Source organism: Anolis sagrei, chromosome 4, assembly GCF_037176765.1.
Source record: "Anolis sagrei isolate rAnoSag1 chromosome 4, rAnoSag1.mat, whole genome shotgun sequence".
Taxonomy (NCBI): Eukaryota; Metazoa; Chordata; class Lepidosauria; order Squamata; family Dactyloidae; genus Anolis; species Anolis sagrei.
Genome location: NC_090024.1, coordinates 246,637,016 through 246,659,217, shown reverse-complemented (window position 1 = coordinate 246,659,217; position 22,202 = coordinate 246,637,016). Strand labels below are relative to the sequence as shown.

General features: G+C 46.5%; 1 protein-coding gene across 1 annotated transcript; it reads left to right on the top strand.

Annotated features, from left to right (window-relative positions):
- The first annotated feature begins 1,880 nt into the window (after nt 1-1,880).
- LOC132772706 (eppin-like) lies at nt 1,881-14,742 on the top strand. The gene is made up of 4 exons (XM_067468312.1): nt 1,881-2,019; nt 4,820-4,996; nt 13,325-13,492; nt 14,214-14,742. The coding sequence occupies exons 1-4, from the start codon at nt 1,884-1,886 to the stop codon at nt 14,222-14,224; spliced, it is 492 nt and encodes a 163-aa protein (XP_067324413.1). The 5' UTR covers nt 1,881-1,883; the 3' UTR covers nt 14,225-14,742.
- Nucleotides 14,743-22,202: the final 7,460 nt, after the last annotated feature.

Genomic DNA, 22,202 nt, shown 5'->3' with positions numbered 1-22,202 from the left:
GTTCAAAAGTTCCCTCCTTCACGCACATTCACACTCATGACTGACATGCCCACTCCTACACCAATTTCATTTGGTGACGGCTGCATCTGTACTGTCAAATGAACCACGTTTTGCACTACTTTAACTTTAAGTATAGATTTACATAAATCTTGCTATAGAATGCTCCCATTATTCCACTTAGGCAGAAAAAATGAAATGCAAAGATACAGAATGGGGGACGCATGGCTCGAGGGCAGTACGTGTGAAAAAGATCTTGGGGTCCTCGTGGACAACAAGTTAAACATGAGCCAGGAATGGGATGCAGCCACAAAAAAAGCCAATGAGATGTTGGCCTGCATCAAGAGGAGTCTAGTGCCTAGATCCAGGGAAGTCATGCTCCCCATGCTCTATTTTGCCTTGGTCAGACCACGTTATCTGGAATCACACTGTGTCCAATTCTGGGCATCACAATTGAAGGGAGATGTTGACTCTAAGCTGGAATGTGTCCAGAGAAAGAGGGCGACTCAAAGGATCAAGGGTCTGGAGAACAAGCCCTATGAGGAGTGGCTTAAAGAGCTGGGCATGTTTAGCGTGAAGAAGAGAAGGCTGAGAAGAGACATGATGAGAGCCATGGATAAATATGTCGGGGGAAGCCACAGGGAGGAGGGAGCAGGCTTGTTTTCTGCTTCCCTGGAGACTAGGACGCAATGGAACAATGGCTTCAAACTACAAGAGAGGAGATTCCATCTGAACATGAGGAAGAACTTCCTGACTGTGAGAGCTGTTCAGCAGTGGAACTCTCTGCCCCGGAGTGTGGTGGAGGCTCCTTCTTTGGAAGCTTTTAAACAGAGGCTGGATGGCCATCTGTCAGGGGTGATTTGAATGCAATATTCCTCCCTCTTGGCAGAATGGGGTTGGACTGGATGGCCCAGGAGGTCTCTCCTAAGTCTAGGATTCTAGGATTCTAAGAACTTCCTGACTGTGAGAGCCGTTCAGCAGTGGAACTCTCTGGATGGCTCTCTGCCCCGGAGCGTGGTGGAGGCTCCTTCTTTGGAGGTTTGTAAACAGAGGCTGGATGGCCATTTGTCAGGGGTGCTTTGAATGCAATATTCCTTCTTCTTGGCAGAATGGAGTTGGACTGGATGGCCCATGAGGTCTCTTCCAGCTCTAGGATTCTATGATTCTAAGAACTTCCTGACTGTGAGAGCCGTTCAGCAGTGGAACTCTCTGCCCCAGAGTGTGGTGGTGGCTCCTTCCTTGGAAGCTTTTAAACAGAGGATGGATGGCCATCTTTCAGGGGTGCTTTGAATGCAATATTCTTGCTTCTTGGCAGAATGGGGTTGGACTGGATGGCCCATGAGGTGTCTTCCAACTCTAGGATTCTATGACTGTGAGAACTGTTCAGCAGTGGAACTCTCTGCCCCAGAGTGTGGTGGAGCCTCCTTCTTTGGAAGCTTTTAAACAGAGTCTGGATGGCCAACTGGCAGGGGGTTGGACTGGATGGCCCATGAGGTCTCTTCCAACTCTAGGATTCTATGAGTCTATGAGATCAGTGGAGTCACTTTCTCTGGAAATGTTTCAACTGATGCTGGATGGCTGTGTGGCTGGTGTCTCCTTGGATTGGATGGCCCTTGGGGTCTCTTCCAAGTCTAGGGACCTATCCTTCTGGATGGCCGGTCCACCTGACCATCCCTTCTGACGCCAAGCAAGGAGAGGCTCCCGCAAACTGAGCTCCAGTCCGACTAGTCTCCCCAACCCGGGACTCACCCATCTCACCGCCCCCATATTTTGGGAACGTGCCTGGCTGGGCTGGGCCAGATTACCGGGGAATGTTTGGTGTGCGGCGGTGGCTGCTTGTGGTGTGGCAAGCCCCGGCGCATCCCCGCCTGCCTGGCTCTCTTTAAATGCAGCCCGGCTCAGAGGGCAGGGCTCAGAGGGACACCGGCACCATGGAGGCACACAGGCACCTGCTCGCCCTGGCGCTCCTTCTGCTCACCTTCGGGGAACACCTGGCCTCCTCGGCCCCCAGTTCAGCAGAAGGTACGTGCCTTAGGGAAGGAGAGTGGGAGTTAGGGAAGAGAAGTGTATGGATTCTCCTTCCAAACTGGGGTGGACTGGGGTTGCACTGGAAATCAAATATGATGTCATATGACAGGTTTATGACTTATATACACAATATAGAGGAGCAACTTCTCTTTGTCATGGAAAAATGTCCGTATTCATGTAGATAAACTACATGACTCATTAGACAAATAGGACTATTATGTTTATCTTCAGGCATGTTTAGCCTGAAGAAGAGAAGGCTGAGAGGAGATATGATAGCCATGTATAAATATGTGAGAGGAAGCCACAGGGAGGAGGAGGGAGCAAGCTTCCTTTCTGCTTCCTTGGAGACTAGGACGCAATGGAGGAATGGCTTCAAACTACAAGAGAGGAGATTCCATCTGAACATTAGGAAGAACTTCCTGACTGGGAGAGCCGTTCAGCAGTGGAACTCTCTGCCCCAGAGGGAATGTGGTGGAGGCTCCTTCTTTGGAAGCTTTTAAACAGAGGCTGGATGGCCGTCTGTCGGGTGATTTGAATGCAATATTCCTGCTTCTTGGCAGAATGGGGTTGGACTGGATGGCCCAAGAGGTCTCTTCCAACTCTTTGATTCTATGATTCTATTATTCTAATATGGACATTTATCTATGACAAAGAGAAGTTATTCCTCTATATTGTGTATATAAGTCATAAACCTCTCATATGACATCATATTTGGAATTTCAACAACAATAACATAATATTGTCGAAGGCTTTCATGGCCAGAATCACTGGGTTGTTGTAGGTTTTTCCGGGCTATATGGCCATGTTCTAGAGGCATTCTCTCCTGACGTTTCGCCTGCATCTATGGCAAGCATCCTCAGAGGTAGTGAGGTCTGTTGGAACTAGGATAAAGGGTTTATATATCTGTGGAGTGACCAGGGTGGGACAAAGGACTCTTATCTGCTGGAGCTAGGTGTGAATGTTTCAACTGACCACCTTGATTAGCATATAATGGCCTGACAATAACATAATACTTTGTGTATCTTTTTATATATTGCACTGAAAATTCCCAAGGAGAACAGAATTAAGGGTACTGTTCTATTATCCAGGTGGAGGCCAAAAGAGGGCGCTAGACAGAGAAGAATAGTCCATTTTACGAGGGGAGTAAAACCATTTCATAGAATCATAGAATCCTAGATTTGGAAGAGACCTCATGGGTCATCAAGTCCAACCCCATTCTGCCAAGAAGCAGGAAAATCGCATTCAAAGCATCCCTGACAGATGGCCATCCGGCCTCTGCTTAAAAGCCTCAAAAGAAGGAGCCTCCACCACACTCTGGGGCAGAGAGTTCCACTGCTGAACGGCTCTCACAGTCAGGAAGTTCTTCCTAATGTCCAGGTGGAATCTCCTTTCTTTCTTGTAGTTTGATGCCATTGCTTCATTGCGTCCAAGTTTCCAGGGTAGCAGAAAACAAGCTTGCTCCTCCTCCCTAGGACTTCCCCTCATATATTTATACATGTCTCCTCTCAGCCTTCTCTTCTTCAGGCTAAACATGCCCTGCTCTTTAAGCCGCTCCTCATAGGGCTTGTTCTCCAGACCCTTGACCCTTTGAGTCGCCCTCCTCTGGACACATTCCAGTTTGTCAACATCTCCCTTCAATTGTGGTGTTCAGAATTGGACACAATATTCCAGGTGTGGTCTAACTAAGGCAGAAGAGAGCATGGGGAGCATGACTTCCTTAGATCTAGGCCAGTGGTTCTCAACCTGGGGTCCCCAGATGCTTTTGGCCTACAACTCCCAGAAATCCCAGCCAGTTTACAAGCTACTAGGATTTCTGGGAGTTGAAGGCCGAAAACATCTGGGGACCCCAGGTTGAGAACCACTGATCTAGGCACTAGGCTCCTATTGATGCAGGCCAAAATCCCATTGGTTTTTTTTTTTTTTTGCTGCTGCATCACATTGTTGGCTCATAGAAACATATAATCAAAGAATTGGAACGCACCTCATGGGCCATCCAGTCCAACCCCCTGCCAAGAAGCAGGAATATTGCATTCAAATCACTCCTGACAGATGGCCATCCGAAGGAGCTTCCACCACACTCCGGGGCAGAGAGTTCATGTTTAACTTGTTGTCCATTTCCCCCAGTCTTCCTGTTATTCCCACCAAACATGTCCCCATCATGGAAACAACCCTCATTCATTTATGATATGGGAAGTGGAAAGGGGGAACTAAGCAGTGGAAAAGTGTCTAGCTTGCTGTCCACCTTTGCAGCCCAAAAAAACAGTTGCATCTGTCAAGTAGGAAATTTAGGTACCGCAGGGAGGCTATTTTAACTAATTTACAACACAAAATATTGAGGAAGTACTTTACTCCCCCTCCTCCTCCTGTAAAATGGACTATCCTTTGCAGAACATTTCTTCCCCAAAAGGAAGAACACCACTTGAACTGAAAGGGTCTTTGAGTGAAATTTCCAAATGCTAAGCAATGAAATTAACACCAAAAGAGAAATATACCCTTTCTCTGTAGAAAAGGAGCAACATGGAAGAAAATGTTTTTAAGAAACAAGATGTGACATGTAGAGGTCATACAAAGTTCAAGCCTATATAGGAAGTAGTTGTGTTGTGGTTAAGTTCAAAGGTTGTGGAAAGCGCAGAGTCTGCAGGTACAAGAAGATGAGAAAAGAGGCCAAAGGGTCCCTGGGCCTGGCTTTGCCCACACCTGCCCTAGGTGTTTCCTGCCTCCCCACTCTGTGTGCCATGGATCCCAGTGGCAAGAGGAGCAGCGTGGGCTCCCACAGTCTCCCTTCCTTTTGCAGCCAAGAAGGGCTACTGCTTCCAGGTGCCTCCGCTGGGCGATGTCTTTGACGAGAAGGACTGCAGCGCCTGCGAGAAGAACGGGTCCTGCTCCACTTGCGCCAGCGATGCCCAGTGCCCAGCCACCCAGAAGTGCTGCCCTGGAGACTGCGGCTATGTCTGCCAGGAGGCCATTTTTGGTGAGTGCATTGCCCAGGGACACCCTGTGCCCTGCCATGACCTTCCAGGCCAGCTTTTGGGACCCCCCCAAGGCCATTTGTCCATCCATCTCTTTCTCTTTCTCCTTTAAGGATTACACTATGTAACACGATTATTGCTCCTGGGTCGTAAATGTCATTGCCTAATTGGTTCTATCATAAAGAAACAAACGAGGGGCATCCTTCTGTAGCACATTTTGCTATAGTTTTTCAATGAATATCTCATCAACCAATTCAACCTAGTTTGTGGCAGCCGCGGAAATGAAGTTTCTGGAGTAGAACAACTACTTTCAAAGTAAGGACCACACAAGGAAACAGGAAATAACACTTTCAAACCAGGAAAAGAAACATTTTCAAATTTTGTTACGTAGTGCATGCCTGTCTGTCTGTTGGTCTATCTATCTGTCCATCCATCCACGTACCTAGCTGTCAATCTGTCCGTTGACTTATGTGTCTCTCTGTCATCTGTCTGTCTGTCTGTCTGTCTGTCTGTTTGTCTTTCCACATACCTAGCAATCACACACCTATCTCCCAACCTATCTATCCAGATACTTAGCAATCATCTATCTATCTATCTATCTATCTATCTATCTATCTATCTATCCATCCATCCATCCACATACCTAGCTGTCAATCTGTCTGTTGACTTATGTGCCTCTCTGGCATCTATCTGTCTGTCTGTCTATCTTTCCACATACCTAGCAATAACAAACCTATCTATCTATCTATCTATCTATCTATCTATCCATCCATCCATCCACATACCTAGCTGTCATCTGTCTGTCCGTCTGTCCGTCCGTCCATCCATCAATCTGTCCATTGACATATGTCTCTCTGGCATCCAACCACCTGTCTGTCTTTCTACATATTATCTATCTATCTTACTATCTATCTCACTATCTATCTATCTATCTATCTATCTATCTATGCATCAATCTGTACATTGACTAATATGTCTCTCTGGCATCTATCTATCTATCTATCTATCTATCTATCTATCTATCTATCTATCGTCTGTCTCCTTCGTAGTTCTGCCAAGAATATCCAAGGGAGGAACTTTTACAGCAAAGAGGCAAAGAATAATATTACTTTCACAGTGCCACACATTCATTGCAGATCAGAAACCTATTATTGAATTGCAGCCTTGCACAAACCAATGTATAGTATGCCCCAATGCAAAACCGGTTGCAAGGAGCATGCATATGTACAATGCTCATGCATGCACAAAAGCACGCATGCCTCTAAACCCAGAATTGGATGCAGATGTCCAGCATCAGACAGAAATGTCCAGGGTTGTGTCCAGTCCTGCAAGTTTCCATTTGTGGAGAGGTGGCTGTTTGGGACTGTGTGTCATGGCCATAAGATGTGGGAGTTGCAATGACAATGCTGGAAAGTATTCCATGTTACGTAAGTCCAATCATGCCTTTGGAAGGTGGGTCGCAGGTGTCACATAAATGCCTCTGGACCATCCATCACCAACCACAAGTAAAGGGTTCGCTCTCTTTGCTCTCCATGAGTGGGTGAGTGACAGCATCTCAGGCTGCATCCAGTGCACACAATGATAGTCATTAAAGTGGAATATGGATTGTTGTGAGTATTCTGGGCTGTATGGCTATGTTCCAGAAGCATTCTCTCCTGATGTTTCGCCCACATCTATGGCAGTGGAATATGCTGCTGCCTGGCTCGAGAGCAGTACGTGTGAAAAAGATCTTGGAGTCCTCGTGGACAACAAGTTAAAAATGAGCCAACAATGTGATGTGGCGGCAAAAAAAGCCAATGGGATGTTGGCCTGAATCAATAGGAGCATAGTGTCCAGATCTAGGTAAGTCATGCTCCCCATGCTCTATTCCGCTTTGGTTAGACCACACCTGGAATATTGTGTCCAATTCTGGACACCACAATTCAAGAGAGATGTTGACAAGCTGGAATGTGTCCAGAGGAGGGCGACACAAATGATCAAGGGTCTGGAGAACAAGCCCTGTGAGGAGCGGCTTAAGGAGCTGGGCATGTTTAGCCTGAAGAAGAGAAGGATGAGAGGAGATATGATAGCCATGTATAAATAGGTGAGGGGAAGCCACAGGGAGGAGGGAGCAGATCAGGGGTCTGGAGAACAAGCCCTATGAGGAGAGGCTTAAGGAGCTGAGCATGTTTAGCCTGCAGAATGGAAGGTTAAGAGGAGACATGATGAGGGCCGTGTATAAATATGTGAGAGGAAGCCACAGGGAGGAGGGAGCAAGCTTGTTTTCTGCTTCCTTGGAGACTAGGACGCAATGGCAGAATGGCTTCGAACTTCAAGAGAGGAGATTCCATCTGAACATGAGGAAGAACTTCCTGACTGTGAGAGCCGTTCAGCAGTGGAACTCTCTGCCCCAGAGTGTGGTGGAGGCTCCTTCTTTGGAAGCATCTAAACAGAGGCTGGATGGGCATCTGTCAGGGGTGCTTTGAATGCAACATTCCTGCTTCTTGGCAGAATGGGGTTGGACTGGATGATGGCCCAGGAGGTCTCTTCCAACTCTAGGATTCTATGATTCTATGATTCTATGACTATGAGAGCTGTTCAGCAGTGGAACTCTCTGCCCCGGAGTGTGGTGGAGGCTCCTTCTTTGGAAGCTTTTAAACAGAGGCTGGATGGCCATCAGTCAGGGGTGATTTGAATGCAATATTCCTGCTTCTTGGCAGAATGGGGTTGGACTGGATGGCCAAGGAGGTCTCTTCCAACTCTTCGATTCTATGATTCTATGATTCTTTCCCATGGTTCCATCGCATTGAGCCAGGGCAGTTTAAAGTGGGGTCAATCTGCATTCATTCCACAATGTATACGCACATTGGGTTGTTCCATGGAAATCTTAGCCTTGCAATTATTCTGGCATCCAGGAATTGAGAGAAGAGGGAGAAGGAGGCATTTGCATATATCTCTGCACCTTCCCCTATGGCTCATCCCATGTGTTTCTGGGTTTCATGCTGGGTGTGAACCACATCAGTGGCTGCGTCATGCGGGTGCTGCTGACATTGGAAGCATACCATTGCGGAGATGATGCAAGCCTTCCAGGAACGTCCCCACTGCCCTTGGGACTTTTGCAGCTGACAGAAGTTAGTGAAGGTACTGCGAGTCCCATCATCTGTGGTCCATCCTCTTCCAAACTGCACCAGGATGGAGAGTGGCTCATGGGGGCTCTGTATGCCAAGTTTGGTCTTGATCATTGATCATTGGATGAGGGTCATAGTGATATGTCGGCAAATAACGCATGCAGATCCAGGTGCGTCACCTTTTGCAGCTGACAGATGGTAATTTTGTCAGTGCTGATTGTGTTTAAGTGCAGGCCAAGGTCTTTAGGCACTGCACCCAGTGTGCTGATCAACACTGGGACCACCTGTACCGGCTTGTGGAAGTGTCTGATGTGCGATCCAGTACAACAGCTAGCGTAGTTGTATTGGAGGGCGACTAAAATGATCAAGGGTCTGGAGAACAAGCCCTATGAGGAGCGGCTTAGGGAACTGGGCATGTTTAGCCTGAAGAAGAGAAGGCTGAGAGGAGATATGATAGCCATGTATAAATATGTGAGAGGAAGCCACAGGGAGGAGGAGGGAGCAAGCTTGTTTTCTGCTTCCCTGGAGACTAGGACGCAATGGAACAATGGCTTCAAACTACAAGAGAGGAGATTCCATCTGAACATTAGGAAGAACTTTCTGACTGTGAGAGCCGTTCAGCAGTGGAACTCTCTGCCCCGGAGTGTGGTGGAGGCTCCTTCTTTGGAAGCTTTTAAACAGAGGCTGGATGGCCATCTGTCAGGGGTGATTTGAATGCAATATTCCTGCTTCTTGGCAGAATGGGGTTGGACTGGATGGCCCATGAGGTCTCTTCCAACTCTTTGATTCTATGATTCTATGATTCTATAGTGATCTTTTTTTGCTGTGTACTAATCTTGTTGCGTTATAACAACAACAACAACAACAATAATGCTTTATTTATATTTTGTCCTTCTCCCCAGTGGGACTCTGAGCAGATTACGGCATATAAACAGACACAGGCAAACATTCAGTGCTTTGTATTTTCGAAGGTTTTCATGGCCGGAATCACTGGGTTGTTGTAGGTTTTTTCAGGTTATATGGCCATGGTCTAGAGGCATTCTCTCCTGATGTTTTGCCTGCATCTATGGCAAGCATCCTCAGAGGTAGGGAGGTCTGTTGGAACTAGGAAAATGGGTTTATATATCTGTGGAATGACCAGGGTGGGACAAATGATTCTTGTCTGCTGGAGCTAGGTGGGAATGTTTCAACTGACCACCTTGATTAACATTTAATGGCTTGGAAGTGCCTGGGGGGAATCTTTTGTTGAGAGTGCCTGATTGTTTCCTCTCTGTTGTTGTGCTGTTCTAATTTTACAGTTTATTTTAATACTGTTAGCCAGATTTTGTTCATTTTCATGGTTTCCTCCTTTTTGTTGAAATTGTCCACATGCTTCTTGTGGATTTCAATGGCTTCTCTGTGTATCGTGACATGGTGGTTGTGAGAGTGGTCCAGCATTTCTGTGTTCTCAAATAAAATGCTGTGTGGCATGCAATGAGACACAAATACACAGAGAAAGGCAAAGGCTTCTCCTTTCATTTCCGGCTCTGGAAGCGATGATCATCTCCGGCTCTGGGAGAGGCGCTTTTCTCCATTTTCAAGCCGAGGAGCCTGCATTGTCTGTAGACACCTCCAAGGAGGTTGTGTGGCCAGCAAGACTGCGTGGAGTGTCTTTTTTCCTTTCCCCACAGAAGCAGTACCTATTTATCTACTCATATTTGCATGTTTTCAAACTGCTAGGTTGGCAGGAGCTAGGGCTAACAGCGGGAGCTCACCCTGTCCCGTGGAACTCAACTGCCAACCTTCAGGTCGGCAGTTCAGCAGCACAAGTGTTCAACCCATTGCACCACCACGTCCCCCCAATGGCAGCTCAAATGTTGTCAAATTGCATTCACCCCATAATTTAGATGCACCCCAAATCATTAACTTCCCTTCTGGGTATATCTACACTGTAGAATGAATGCTGTTTGAGACTGCTTGGAGTGTCTTTTTGCCTTTTCCCACAGAAGCAGTACCTATTTATCTACTCACATTTGCATGTTTTCAAACTGCTAGGTTGGCAGGAGCTAGGGCTAACAGCGGGAGCTCACCCTGTCCCATGGAATCGAACTGCCAACCTTCAGGTCGGCAGTTCAACAGCACAAGGGTTCAACCCATTGCACCACCGCGCCCCCCAATGGCACCTCAAACATTATCAAACTGCATTCACCCCATAATTTAGATGCACCCCAAATCATTGACTTCCCTTCTGGGTATATCTACACTGTAGAATGAATGCTGTTTGAGACTGCTTGGAGTGTCTTTTTGCCTTTTCCCACAGAAGCAGTACCTATTTATCTACTCACATTTACATGTTTTCGAACTGCTAGGTTGGCAGGAGCTAGGGCTAACAGCGGGAGCTCACCCTGTCCCATGGAATCGAACTGCCAACCTTCAGGTCGGCAGTTCAACAGCACAAGGGTTCAACCCATTGCACCACCGCGGCTCCCCAATGGCAGCTCAAATATTGTCAAACTGCATTCACCCCATAATTTAGATGCACCCCAAATCATTAACTTCCCTTCTGGGTATATCTACACTGTAGAATGAATGCTGTTTGAGATTGCTTGGAGTGTCTTTTTGCCTTTTCCCACAGAAGCAGTACCTATTTATCTACTCACATTTACATGTTTTCAAACTGCTAGGTTGGCAGGAGCTAGGGCTAACAGCGGGAGCTCACCCTGTCCCATGGAACTCAACTGCCAACCTTCAGGTCGGCAGTTCAGCAGCACAAGTGTTCAACCCATTGCACCACCATGGCCCCCCAATGGCACCTCAAATGTTGTCAAACTGCATTCACCCCATAATTTAGATGCACCCCAAATCATTGACTCCCCTTCTGGGTATATCTACACTGTAGAATGAATGCTGTTTGAGACTGCTTGGAGTGTCTTTTTGCTTTTTCCTACAGAAGCAGTACCTATTTATCTACTCACATTTGCATGTTTTCAAACTGCTAGGTTGGCAGGAGCTAGGGCTAACAGCGGGAGCTCACCCTGTCCCGTGGAACTCAACTGCCAACCTTCAGGTCAGCAGTTCAGCAGCACAAGTGTTCAACCCATTGCACCACCGCTCCCCAATGGCAGCTCAAATGTTGTCAAACTGCATTCACCCCATAATTTAGATGCACCCCAAATCATTGACTCCCCTTCTGGGTATATCTACACTGTAGAATGAATGTGGTTTGGCACTACTTTAATTGCCATGGCTGAATGTGATGGAATCCTGGAAGTCATAGTTCCTGAGCCTTCCATGCCCAAGAGTGCTGCTCCCTCACCTAACTACAAATCCCATGCTTCCTTACCACTGAGCCAAGGCAGCTAAAGAGGACTCAAAGGCAGGAGATACTCATTGCCGTCCTTGCCTACTCTGGGATTTCTTTGTTTTCTTCTGATGTGGGATTCCTGCGTGGGTTTCCCAGGGCGTGTGAAGCGTGACTCAGTCACCCCTGAAGAAGCACATGCCGGTGTCTAAACACGTGCACGTGGCAGACGAGATCCAGTCTGTCTGGTTCTGCAGTGGGTCGCCCTCCCTCCCTTGCATGCTGCAGAAATCCAATGCAAAAGCAAAACAAGAAGGAGCCCTGCAGCAATTTTAACGCCTCGTGGATTTATTTGTGGTTTCGTAGATTCCCAACCACTTCCTGACAGCTCAGTCGAAAGCAGATCTGCCTAAATGTGACATAAGAGGCTTTGTTGTCCTCCCAGAACGTCCACCTTCCTCTTTTATGGTTGCTACATAAAAGAAAAAGAGGTTTTTGAGCAGAGACTGGATGGCCATCTACTGGGAGGGCTTTGATTGTGCCTCCCTGCCTGGCAGAAGGGGGTTGGACTGGATGGCCTTTGGGGTCTCTTCCAACTCTAGGATTCTCATTCCATGGAAGCAACATCTCACTGGATGCGAACTTTGTGGGTTTGTTGTCAGCTGCACAGTAGAACGAATGCACTTTGAATCCACTTGAACTTTCATGGCTCAGTGCAATGGAATCCTAGGAGTTGTTGGTGCTCACCAAACTATGACTCCCAAGATCCCATAGCATTGAGTTCTGGTGCCAAACTGCATTAGTTCAACAGTGTAGATACACCCTGAGTGATTGTCAAAGATGTCTGTTTCCTTCTGAGTGCATCGGGAGAATCAATGGATTTTTGGCACCACTTCAACCGCCATGGCTCATGGCAATGCACACTTTGGAATTGTAGTTTTCGAGCATCTTTTCTACTAAAGAGTGCAGGTGCCTCCCCAAACTACAAGTCCCAGTGAAGGAGTTGTAGTTCAAGGGGCTTTGGGTGAAAATTAACAATAAGCTAAGCTTTGTAACGGCACAGAAATGTGCCCCCTCACTGGAAGAAGGAGGGAAAAAAATGGTTAAAAGTTCAGATGCATCTCTTTTAGAGATGACATTTTACTGCTTGCATTTGCTTCAAAGCGCAGGAAATAGAGTCAAGAAGAAACTTGCGATTTTCTTTTGTTAAAGGTTAACATTGTTGATGTCAGTGGTACTTCTCCTCTGTGTTGTTTGCACTGGTGTATAAAGATGTGCAGAATTCAAGAGAAGAGGCGGCAGTCACTTGAAGGAGAGCATCTGCGTATGCTGTCAGGCTGTCCATCTTCTTCATGAAGAAACTAAAATAAAACCTTGGTTTTTAACTTTTTTTGGGACTGTCTCCTTCCTTTCGTGTTCCCGTGATGTGGACCTAAGAAGACCCAATTTAGGGTCTCTAACACCAGGACTCCATCGCATGTTAAAGTGGTGCCAAACTGCATTTATTCGATAGCCTAAACTAACTCTGGGTGTCCCTTCTCTGTAAATTGAATGCCATCCCTTTGCAGAATTCCGTCACGGTTGGAGAAAAGGGGGCTCCATAGACAGCATAGGGACCCCCAGGGCCCCAATACTTTGGGGAAACAGTTTGGCAAAGCAAATATAGTCCCAAATGTTCCTTAGTGGCTTCAGGGCAATTTCAGTATGCTTTGTCCACCCTAAGGCTGGAAAAGAGATGGCACACAGAAGCTGGATGGACATCTGTCAGGAGGGCTTTGGTTGTGTCTGGTTGGCCCTTGGGATGACTTCCAATGCTAGAACTCTGTGGTTCTTGGCGTGCCAGCCTCCAAGGTGAATGTAGCCCTCTGACCCAAATTATCGCTTTATGCAACCCACAATGGTAACCGCAGTCCGAATCCCACTCTTCTCTTTGCTTGCCGCAGACTTTTGCCAGCTGCCTTCCATCTGTGGCAACTGCAAGGCCATGTTCTCCCGCTTCTTCTACAACGCCTCCAGCCTGAAATGCGAGCCCTTCGTCTACGGAGGCTGCGGCGGGAACAAGAACAACTTCGAGACAGAAGACGAATGCTTCAAGACCTGCGGGTTCTTGGGTGAGTGTGTTTGACTATGTAAACATGTTATTTTCCACCAAAAGTTCAACAGCTAGATATGGTCATAGAATCATATTCCTGGAAGAGACTGGTGGGCCATCCAGTCCAACCCCATTCTGCCAAGAAGCAGGAAAATCACATTCAAAGCACCCCCTACAGATGGCCATACAGCCTCTGATTAAAAGCCTCCAAAGAAGGAGCCTCCACCACAGTTCTCATCAGCAACTTTTAATTGCAGTTCATGAATTCTTCACCTCCTTCTTGTAGTTTTCCAGATTTCAATCTTAGGCTGGCATCTTTAGGCTACATAGACCCCAACCACACACCGTTCGTACAATTCAATTCAAACCTTACATATTTCATGATAGCAGGATGGCCATCTGTGGGGAAGGTTTTGCCTGGCAGAAGGGGGTTGGACTGGATGACCTTTGGGGTCTCTTCAAGGTCTCTTCAGGGTCTATGACTGTGGTTCTCAACCTGGGGTCCCCAGATGTTTTTGGCCTACAACTCCCAGAAATCCCAGCCAGTTTACCAGCTGTTAGGATTTCTGGGAGTTGAAGGCCAAAAACATCTGGGGGCCCACATGTTGAGAACCACTGGTCTATGAGATTATGATTTTTACAGTATATTTGTTAATTGCAGGTTTTTTATCCCACTCTCTTTCCAAAGCTCATGCATGAAATGGAGTCTTACCCGTGCCTTTTTTCTTCCTTTTTTCCAGATAAAGCCTAGCAACCCAGCCTTCAATGGTGAAAGTCAGTGGGGCGAGTTCTGCCCTCTTTTCCATCGCTCATGACCCTACTTCACCTCTGTAGATAGAGCTTCTTTCCTGGCCTGGTGGAGATGACAAGGAGGTTCTTTCCACCATTGATTGCTTCAGGAAGAAAGATGCGGCCAAGGCAGCAAGGGCAGCTCCTCTGCCCCATTCTGTCCACTTTTGCTTGCTTTCCTGCTCTCCATATCTCCTAGAGCTTCCCATCCTGCCATTCATACACCAGTTTGGATGCCACACATACCGGTGTGCCAAGAAGATCTATGTGTCCCAACACCTGAGCTTTGAAGCTCATGTTCATAGTACATTCCCTGTCCTATTTCCTTCTTACAGAAGGATGATCCCTTTCTTTGGAGACTAGAGTTTCCCCTTTTGCTCCCCAGCTGGACTGCTCCATTTGCTGTGCTGTCGGAGAAGCCTTGGGGTGGCTGGCCTCTCCCCATTTTGCATGGGCCCATTTTGCAAGAATCATAGAATCATAGAATCAAAGAGTTGGAAGAGACCTCATGGGCCATCCAGTCCAACCCCATTCTGCCAAGAAGCAGGAATATTGCATTCAAATCACCCCTGACAGATGGCCATCCAGCCTCTGTTTAAAAGCTTCCAAAGAAGGAGCCTCCACCACACTCCGGGGCAGAGAGTTCCACTGCTGAACGGCTCTCACAGTCAGGAAGTTCTTCCTCATGTTCAGATGGAATCTCCTCTCTTGTAGTTTGAGACTGCCAGGCCCCTCCCTGGACTTGCTCGCTGCTCCTCTGTGGATTTTTGTGTCTGGTTGGCAACTGGAATGGAAACATTCATTTGAAGAAATAAATCCTCACTCAGCTCCCCATTCCCTTGAAGTGAGAGGGTCGTGGAGACAAACCCAGGCTTTTTCTGTTGAGGTATTGAATTGTCACCGATTTCTGAACCGCTCCCAGTCACCTCTTATTTATTTATTTATTTCAAGTACTTCTACCCCTATAGGAACATGATTAAGAAAAATAAATTTCCAATTATTACAAGTCCCAGAATCCCTGTCTATTGAGACCCAGAATCCCTGTCTATTGAGAGAGCTTTTGCTTGCCAACAGCTGCAGCTGATAGGGAAAAAAATAATTGCCTGCGTTCCTTGGTCAGACACAAACAGATATACTCCCTTACTCCCACAAATTCTTTCTGCCTTGGATAATCAACTTACAGATTGATAAGTCGCAGCTCAAGCTGTGATGGTAGAAACAGAACAACCAATCAGAAGTTGCTTACGTGTTGTTTTCACAAGTTTGATATAAAACATTGTTAAGTGCGCCACAAAGGGGTGAATAGTCGTTTGTTCTTTGACCAGGGTGGTCAAAGGCTATTCATCTCATGTTGATCAACTTGAAATAAAGCCTTGTTGGAAAACCTCATCGGAATCTCATTTCCTCCCTTGCCTTCTGGGCCTGTCACCATAAATTCCCAGTCTCTAACACCCCGCCCTTCTCAACCTCCGGAGGGGGACTCAGGGCGGCTTACAAAAGGCACAATTTGATGCCTACACGATAATACAGATAACGTATAAAACAGCAATTAAAACAGTTAAAACAATCGATATATAACATAATCATAAAAATAATCTCATGCTCAGCGTTCGCCATTCAGAGTCCATAACTTCATTCCACTTTGCCCATTCTTATCAATCATCATAGTCCTTTATTTATCTGCCAGATTGTCCAAACGCCTGGTCCCAAATCCATGTTTTTAATTTCCTCTTAAAGGAAAGGAGGGATGTCGCTGATCTAATTTCCCCGGGGAGTGAATTCCATAGGTGAGGGGCCACCACCGAGAAGGCCCTGCTCCTCGTCCCCGCCAATCTCACTTGTGATAGAGGCGGGGTCGAGAGCAGGACCTCCCCGGAAGATCTTAGACTCCGAGGTGGGACGTAGAGGGAGATTTGTTTGGACAGATACGCTGGGCCGGAACCGTGTAGGGTTTTGTACGTCAAAACCAGCACTTTGAATTGTGCTCCGAACTGGATCAGCAGCCAGTGGAGCTGACATAACAGGGGGGTGGTATGCTCCCTGTATGACGCTCCTGTAGTACTCTGGCTGCCTCCTGCTGGACTAGTTGGAGTTTCCAAACAGTCTTCAAAGGCAACCCCACGTAGAGTGCGTTGCAGTAATCTAATCGGGATGTAACAAGAGCGTGGACCACTTTGGCCAGATCCGACTTCCTAAGGTACTGGATGAGAGGGGTGGTATATAAATATAGTAAATAAAATAAATAAGTATATTTTTGTATTGTAAAAGATATATCTGAGGGCACTTCTGGACAGCACCACAATGTGGGTTTTAGAACTGAGGCAAAAAATCCTGGCACATGACATAGACCTGTCAGTCCCAGGAAATGCTCCTCCATCATTTCTCCAAGATGCACTGGATCTCATAAGCACACATGTGAACATCTTAATGTAGACAAAAGCAGATTTCTTATTTTTGTTCCTCACCCAACTCTAAATTAAAGCCCCGTTTAATATGATAAAGATCAAAAGAAAAGAAAGGTTTCAAAGAGTTCTCATTGCTTTCCAATTGTGCTTCCCTTGAGCCACCTGTGTTTTGACAGGCTCTTCGCTGTTTTGGGCTTTTAAAATGCACACGTGCGCTGGAGCAGTCCACACAGGCGGGAAGGGAAGGAAAGCACATGTTTTGCATGGTTGCAGGGGTATACAGTCATGCGAAGGTGCACATGTTTTGGGGAGGAATGGGGTTTAAAGTGAACTTTTTAATATGTGGTTTTCACGTGCAATTCCGTCCACACTTTGGCTAAATGTTGTTTAGCCACTCCTCCTTTTATTTTGGTTACTTCCAAATTTTTAGGCATGTGTAGAAGGGCCCTGAGGACCAGAGCTTCCTTTCTGTTAGGAGGACTCAAATGGCATCCTCCTATGGGGCACAATGGGGATGGACTAGATGTCCCCAGAGGTCTTCTAACTCTAGGATTCTTGATTTTAACTAAAGAAGGTGACCATCCAGTGAGGCTGGATCAGTTTTGGCCCCACTGGACATCTGGAGGACTGCTGTCTTGCTGTGGGATGAGAATGGACTATGTAGCTGGCTTCAGGACTAGTCTGGAGACCTGGTATTTCAGATTGGTTTTAGAATAATAGATGCACAGAGCTTGGAAGAGACTCCAGGGGCCATCCAGTCCAACTTCTGTCATCCAGCCTCTGCTTAAAAGCCTCCAAAGAAGAAGCCTCCACTGGACTCTGAGGCAGTGCATTCTTGGGCACCACAATTCAAGAGAGATATTGACAAGCTGGAATGTGTCCAGAGGAGGGCGACTACAATGATCAAGGGTCTGGAGAACAAGCCCTATGAGGAGCGGCTTAAGGAGCTGGGCATATTTAGCCTGAAGAAGAGAAGGCTGAGAAGAGACATGATAGCCATGTATAAATATGTGAGAAGAAGTCACAGGGAGGAGGAGGGAGCAAGCTTCCTTTCTGCTTCCCTGGAGACTAGGACGCAATGGAACAATGGCTTCAAACTACAAGAAATGAGATTCCTGGGTTGTTATAGGTTTTTTTCGGGCTATATGGCTGTTGTGTCTCAGAATAGATTCACCTTGCTCTCTCTGACAAAACCAGCCAATCTTGAGAGGTAGAAAGTTTATTGAAACAAACAAAGTAAATGCAGTAAAAATTCAGTAGTTACAAGGTAAAAGATCCAATATAATCCTTTGCAGTTTAAGCAGGAGACATGAAGCAAAGCATCAAGCCAAAACCCGGAAGTAGCTTAGGTTCCATGAAGAGCTACTGCAAGCCATATCGCAACGTTGAAACTAGCACAGGATCACTGTCCAGGCAGATTACTTATACGTTTCACAGCAAAACAGCAAACATCAAACAAGCCTTAACGAGCAGTTTTCCCACAGATGAGGTCAACACTTCTCTGCCAGCCGCGCACTCCTTCGCACCACCTGTCCTGCGCGGCCGTGCATCCCACCGACCGTCTGACCTTGCTTCCCAGCAACTGTCTTATCACCCACATTCCGATCTTGTGAAGACATTGAAGACACAGACCTGTCTCTAAATTGCCTGCCTCTAAATTCATGGGAAGAAAGCTGAGAGCCCACATCTGCAGTATTCTCAATCCCATCTGCACTATCACTCCCATTCCCATCAAGTTGGTGCTGAACCACAACAATGGCCATGGTATAGAGGCATTCTCTCCTGACGTTTCACCTGCATCTATGGCAAGCATCCTCAGAGGTAGTGAGGTTTAACAACACAACCATTCAATGCTAAGGGTTACCGCCAAAATGGAACTGTAGAGGAGAGACTACTGAACAAGCCAGTACTTGCCACATACCAGTACTGCCATCGGTTGAGGAGTTATGAAGGTCACTACCTCTGAGGATGCTTGCCATAGATGCCGGTGAAACGTCAGGAGAGAATGCCTCTAGAACATGGCCGTATAGCCTGAAGAAACCTACAACAACCCAGGAATCTCATTGATTGTAGTTTGAAAGCCTTCGACAATACAAAGGAGATTCCGTCTGAACATGAGGAAGAACTTCCTGACTGTGAGCACCGTTCAGCAGTGGAACTCTCTGCCCCGGAATGTGGTGGATGCTTCTTCTTTGGAAGTTTTTAAACAGAGGCTGGATGGCCATCTGTCAGGGGTGATTTGAATGCAATATTCCTGCTTCTTGGCAGAATGGGGTTGGACTGGATGATGGCCCAGGAGGTCTCTTCCAACTCTAGGATTCTATGATTCTTGGATTGGGTTGTTGTGAGTTTTCTGGGCTGTGTGGCCATGTTTCAGCAGCATTCTCACCTAACGTTTCGCCTGAAGATGCCAGCCACAGATGCAGGTGAAACGTTAGGAGAGAATGCTGCTGGAACATGGCCATACAGCCCAGAAAACTCACAGCAACCCAATGATTCCAGTCATGAAAGTTTCAATAGTTTTTGGATTTATTGGCTTGTGCAGAAGCCCCCTGAGTGGAGCAATGCATCTACATTGCAAGGCCTGTGTGAACTCTGCCCCTTGTACTCCATCCCTCCACCTTGCCAAAAAAATTGCAAAAGACACAAAAGAAGTGGCTATGGATGATTTATATGGTGACCTCAGTATGTATAGCCCTGCTGGGTTTCTAAGGCAAGCTGGGAAGGGTTGAAGGCAGAGTAATCCAGGGATGGTGGAAGGCAGCTGAGATGCGAGGGAGAGACTGGCATGCAGGGGAGGATCCAGGAGTCACTCCTCTGTTCTTCATCCTGGTGGTTCTCCCTATTGCTTAGGATCCTGTAAAAGAGAAGAGAGCGAAGATAGTGGAGGCACATGGTTCTCATGGCAGATGGCAATGCTAGCCATATCTACCAAGTACTGTTATAGAGCAGGAATGTATGGGTCTTTGCCAGGAGGCAGAGACCAATCAGACTCATCAAAAAGTTATTTTTCCTTGGCGAGACAGAGAAGCACCCAATCTCTGATTTTTCCCAATAAAAGGTCTCACCAAGTTGAAGGAAGTGCCACCGAGGTATATTAGTGATTCAGCTGAAAAGGATGCAGAGCGGCAATCATTCACCAAGCAGAGCATGTGGTTACAGAAGTAAAGGCCATTTTTATAGAAAATACAGAGTTGTGATTTTCAAAATTCCCGCTCCCCCCTCCCGCCCAGCTCGAAGGGGATTGGCTGATGCACAAACAGCTGGGAGGAGGCTTGGCCATCCCCCATGCATCAGGGCCAATCACGGGGCTTTCGCGGGGCGCCAGAGCCTATCAGGAAGCTCCTGTTGCCTCGACACTCCAGCGAATCAGAAGGGAGGGAGGCGGGATGAAGGGAGACAATGCATTCTGGAGTGGATTATGTTACGCAGAATCAATTTGTTGAGCAGTAGCAATGTCCAGCATGTCAAAAAACCCAATGCCAAAGACACATTGGGTTGTTGTGAGTTTTCTGGGCTATGTGGCCATGTTTCAGCAGCATTCTCACCTAACGTTTCGCCTGAAGATGCCAGCCACAGATGCAGGTGAAACGTTAGGAGAGAATGCTGCTGGAACATGGCCATACAGCCCAGAAAACTCTTCAGACCAGTCAGAAGAAATAAAACAGTAGAACTTTACTCTTGGTTGTAGAGTTGAAAATAAAACAGCTTGGCACACTTACATAGTCTCTGTAAGTAATACAGAATAAATCTTCTGTGTTATAAATCAGAGCATAACAAAATAAAACATGGTTACTTCACCATAACATAAGCTTCTTGCATCTGCTCTCCAGCAAATCAAACAGCGAACTGCAAAAACAGTTTGCAAAAGCCTCAGAAAACTGTTACATAGAAGAGGCGTGGCCTAGCCTTGCTGAGCTGAGCTTTTGCAGCTGTAGTTCATCATTAACAGCTTGCAAGGCTTTTCTGCAAGTTTTCTTTAACACACACACACTGGACTTACAACAATATACCGTAATAGATTATGGAATTCCAATGTCCTGGGGTTTCTTGAGTCTGGGATCGGCCTTCTAAAGAAACTAACTTTATTATCCTGAGATGGGTCTGTGATAAGCATTGATGGCTTAATCCGGGTTTTCCTCTTACAATCAGATAGGGCACAAAAGGGGAACTTTTGTGAATGCCCTTAGTGGAAAGATTTGAAAAAATGGCTTGGAGGAAAAGAGGACTTTCCTAAGGTCATATTCCCCCCATTGTTATATGATTAAAAAGTCTGCTAAACGGAAATCCTAATGGTGGCCCTACTCCGAAGTCAAAAGAATTTCCTTTACTATTGTCCATGCAAAGAATGCCCAAAGATAGTGGTCTTTTCATGATTGCTGATTGCTTTTCCAGAGGCAGGGCAGCTTCCTTGTAGATTTCCCCCAAGGAGAGGGGAAGGGGGCAAAAGGGTCAGGGCAAGGTCAAATACATGAAGGGAAAAATAGAAATACAGGAGGAAATATGAAAATATAGAAATCATAACACAGAGAGTAAACCCAACTACCTTCCCCCAGTGTTCATAGTTCATATTATTCATAGGAAGGTCCATAAAGGGAAACATATCCCTGAGGGGGAAAGAGAGTCCCTTGTTTGTGAGATGGGGGACAATCAGGAGCCCAGGTGTGCCTCAAGTGGGAAAATTCAAATACTTTTGTGGCATGATTTTCAGAAATAAATTGGTTACTTTCTGCTGTAAACATATGAAAATAGAGCATAAAGCCTTGATTAAATGATACACACCAAACTGACCAAGGTTTAACCCTTATTATCCAGCCTGGCGTCCTTGCCCTTAGCAAAACTATAAGTTACTATCTCTTATTGGGGGGGGGGGGCATGTTCGACTTCATTACTAGTCATGAGACTCTGGTTCTGTTTGGTTGGTTTCCAGACTTGGGACTGTGGTTAAGAAGGATGGCTGAGAGGAGTTGCATTGTGTTCTTGGACAAGTGGAAGCTGAAACAGAGGCCATGTCTACACTGACCTGAGTAATCTGGGATATTTATTTATTTATTTATTTGGGGGTTCTTTTACCCCGCCCTTCTCACCCCGAAGGGGACTCAGGGCGGCTTACAGGGGCAAGGCACAATTTGATGCCTGCATTATAAACAATCGTACACAAAATTACACAAAATTACAACAATTCACAGTTGACATGCATACAATATAGTCATAAAATCAATAAAATCATTAAAAAACCAAATACAAACCCAGTTTCTCCTCTTACATGGTCAGTGTATGTTAACACCTAGAACTAGTTTTCATTCCATTCATCCATCCTGCTGGTCTTACCTGCCTGATTGACTGATTTAATTGCCAGAGTGCCCAAAGGCCTGGTCCCATAACCAGGTTTTCACCCTCCTCCTGAAGGCGAGGAGGGATGATGATGCCCTAATCTCCCCCGGGAGTGAGTTCCACAGGTGGGGGGCCACCACTGAGAAAGCCCTGCTCCTCGTCCCCACCAGCCTCACTTGTGACAGTGGTGGGGTCGAGAGC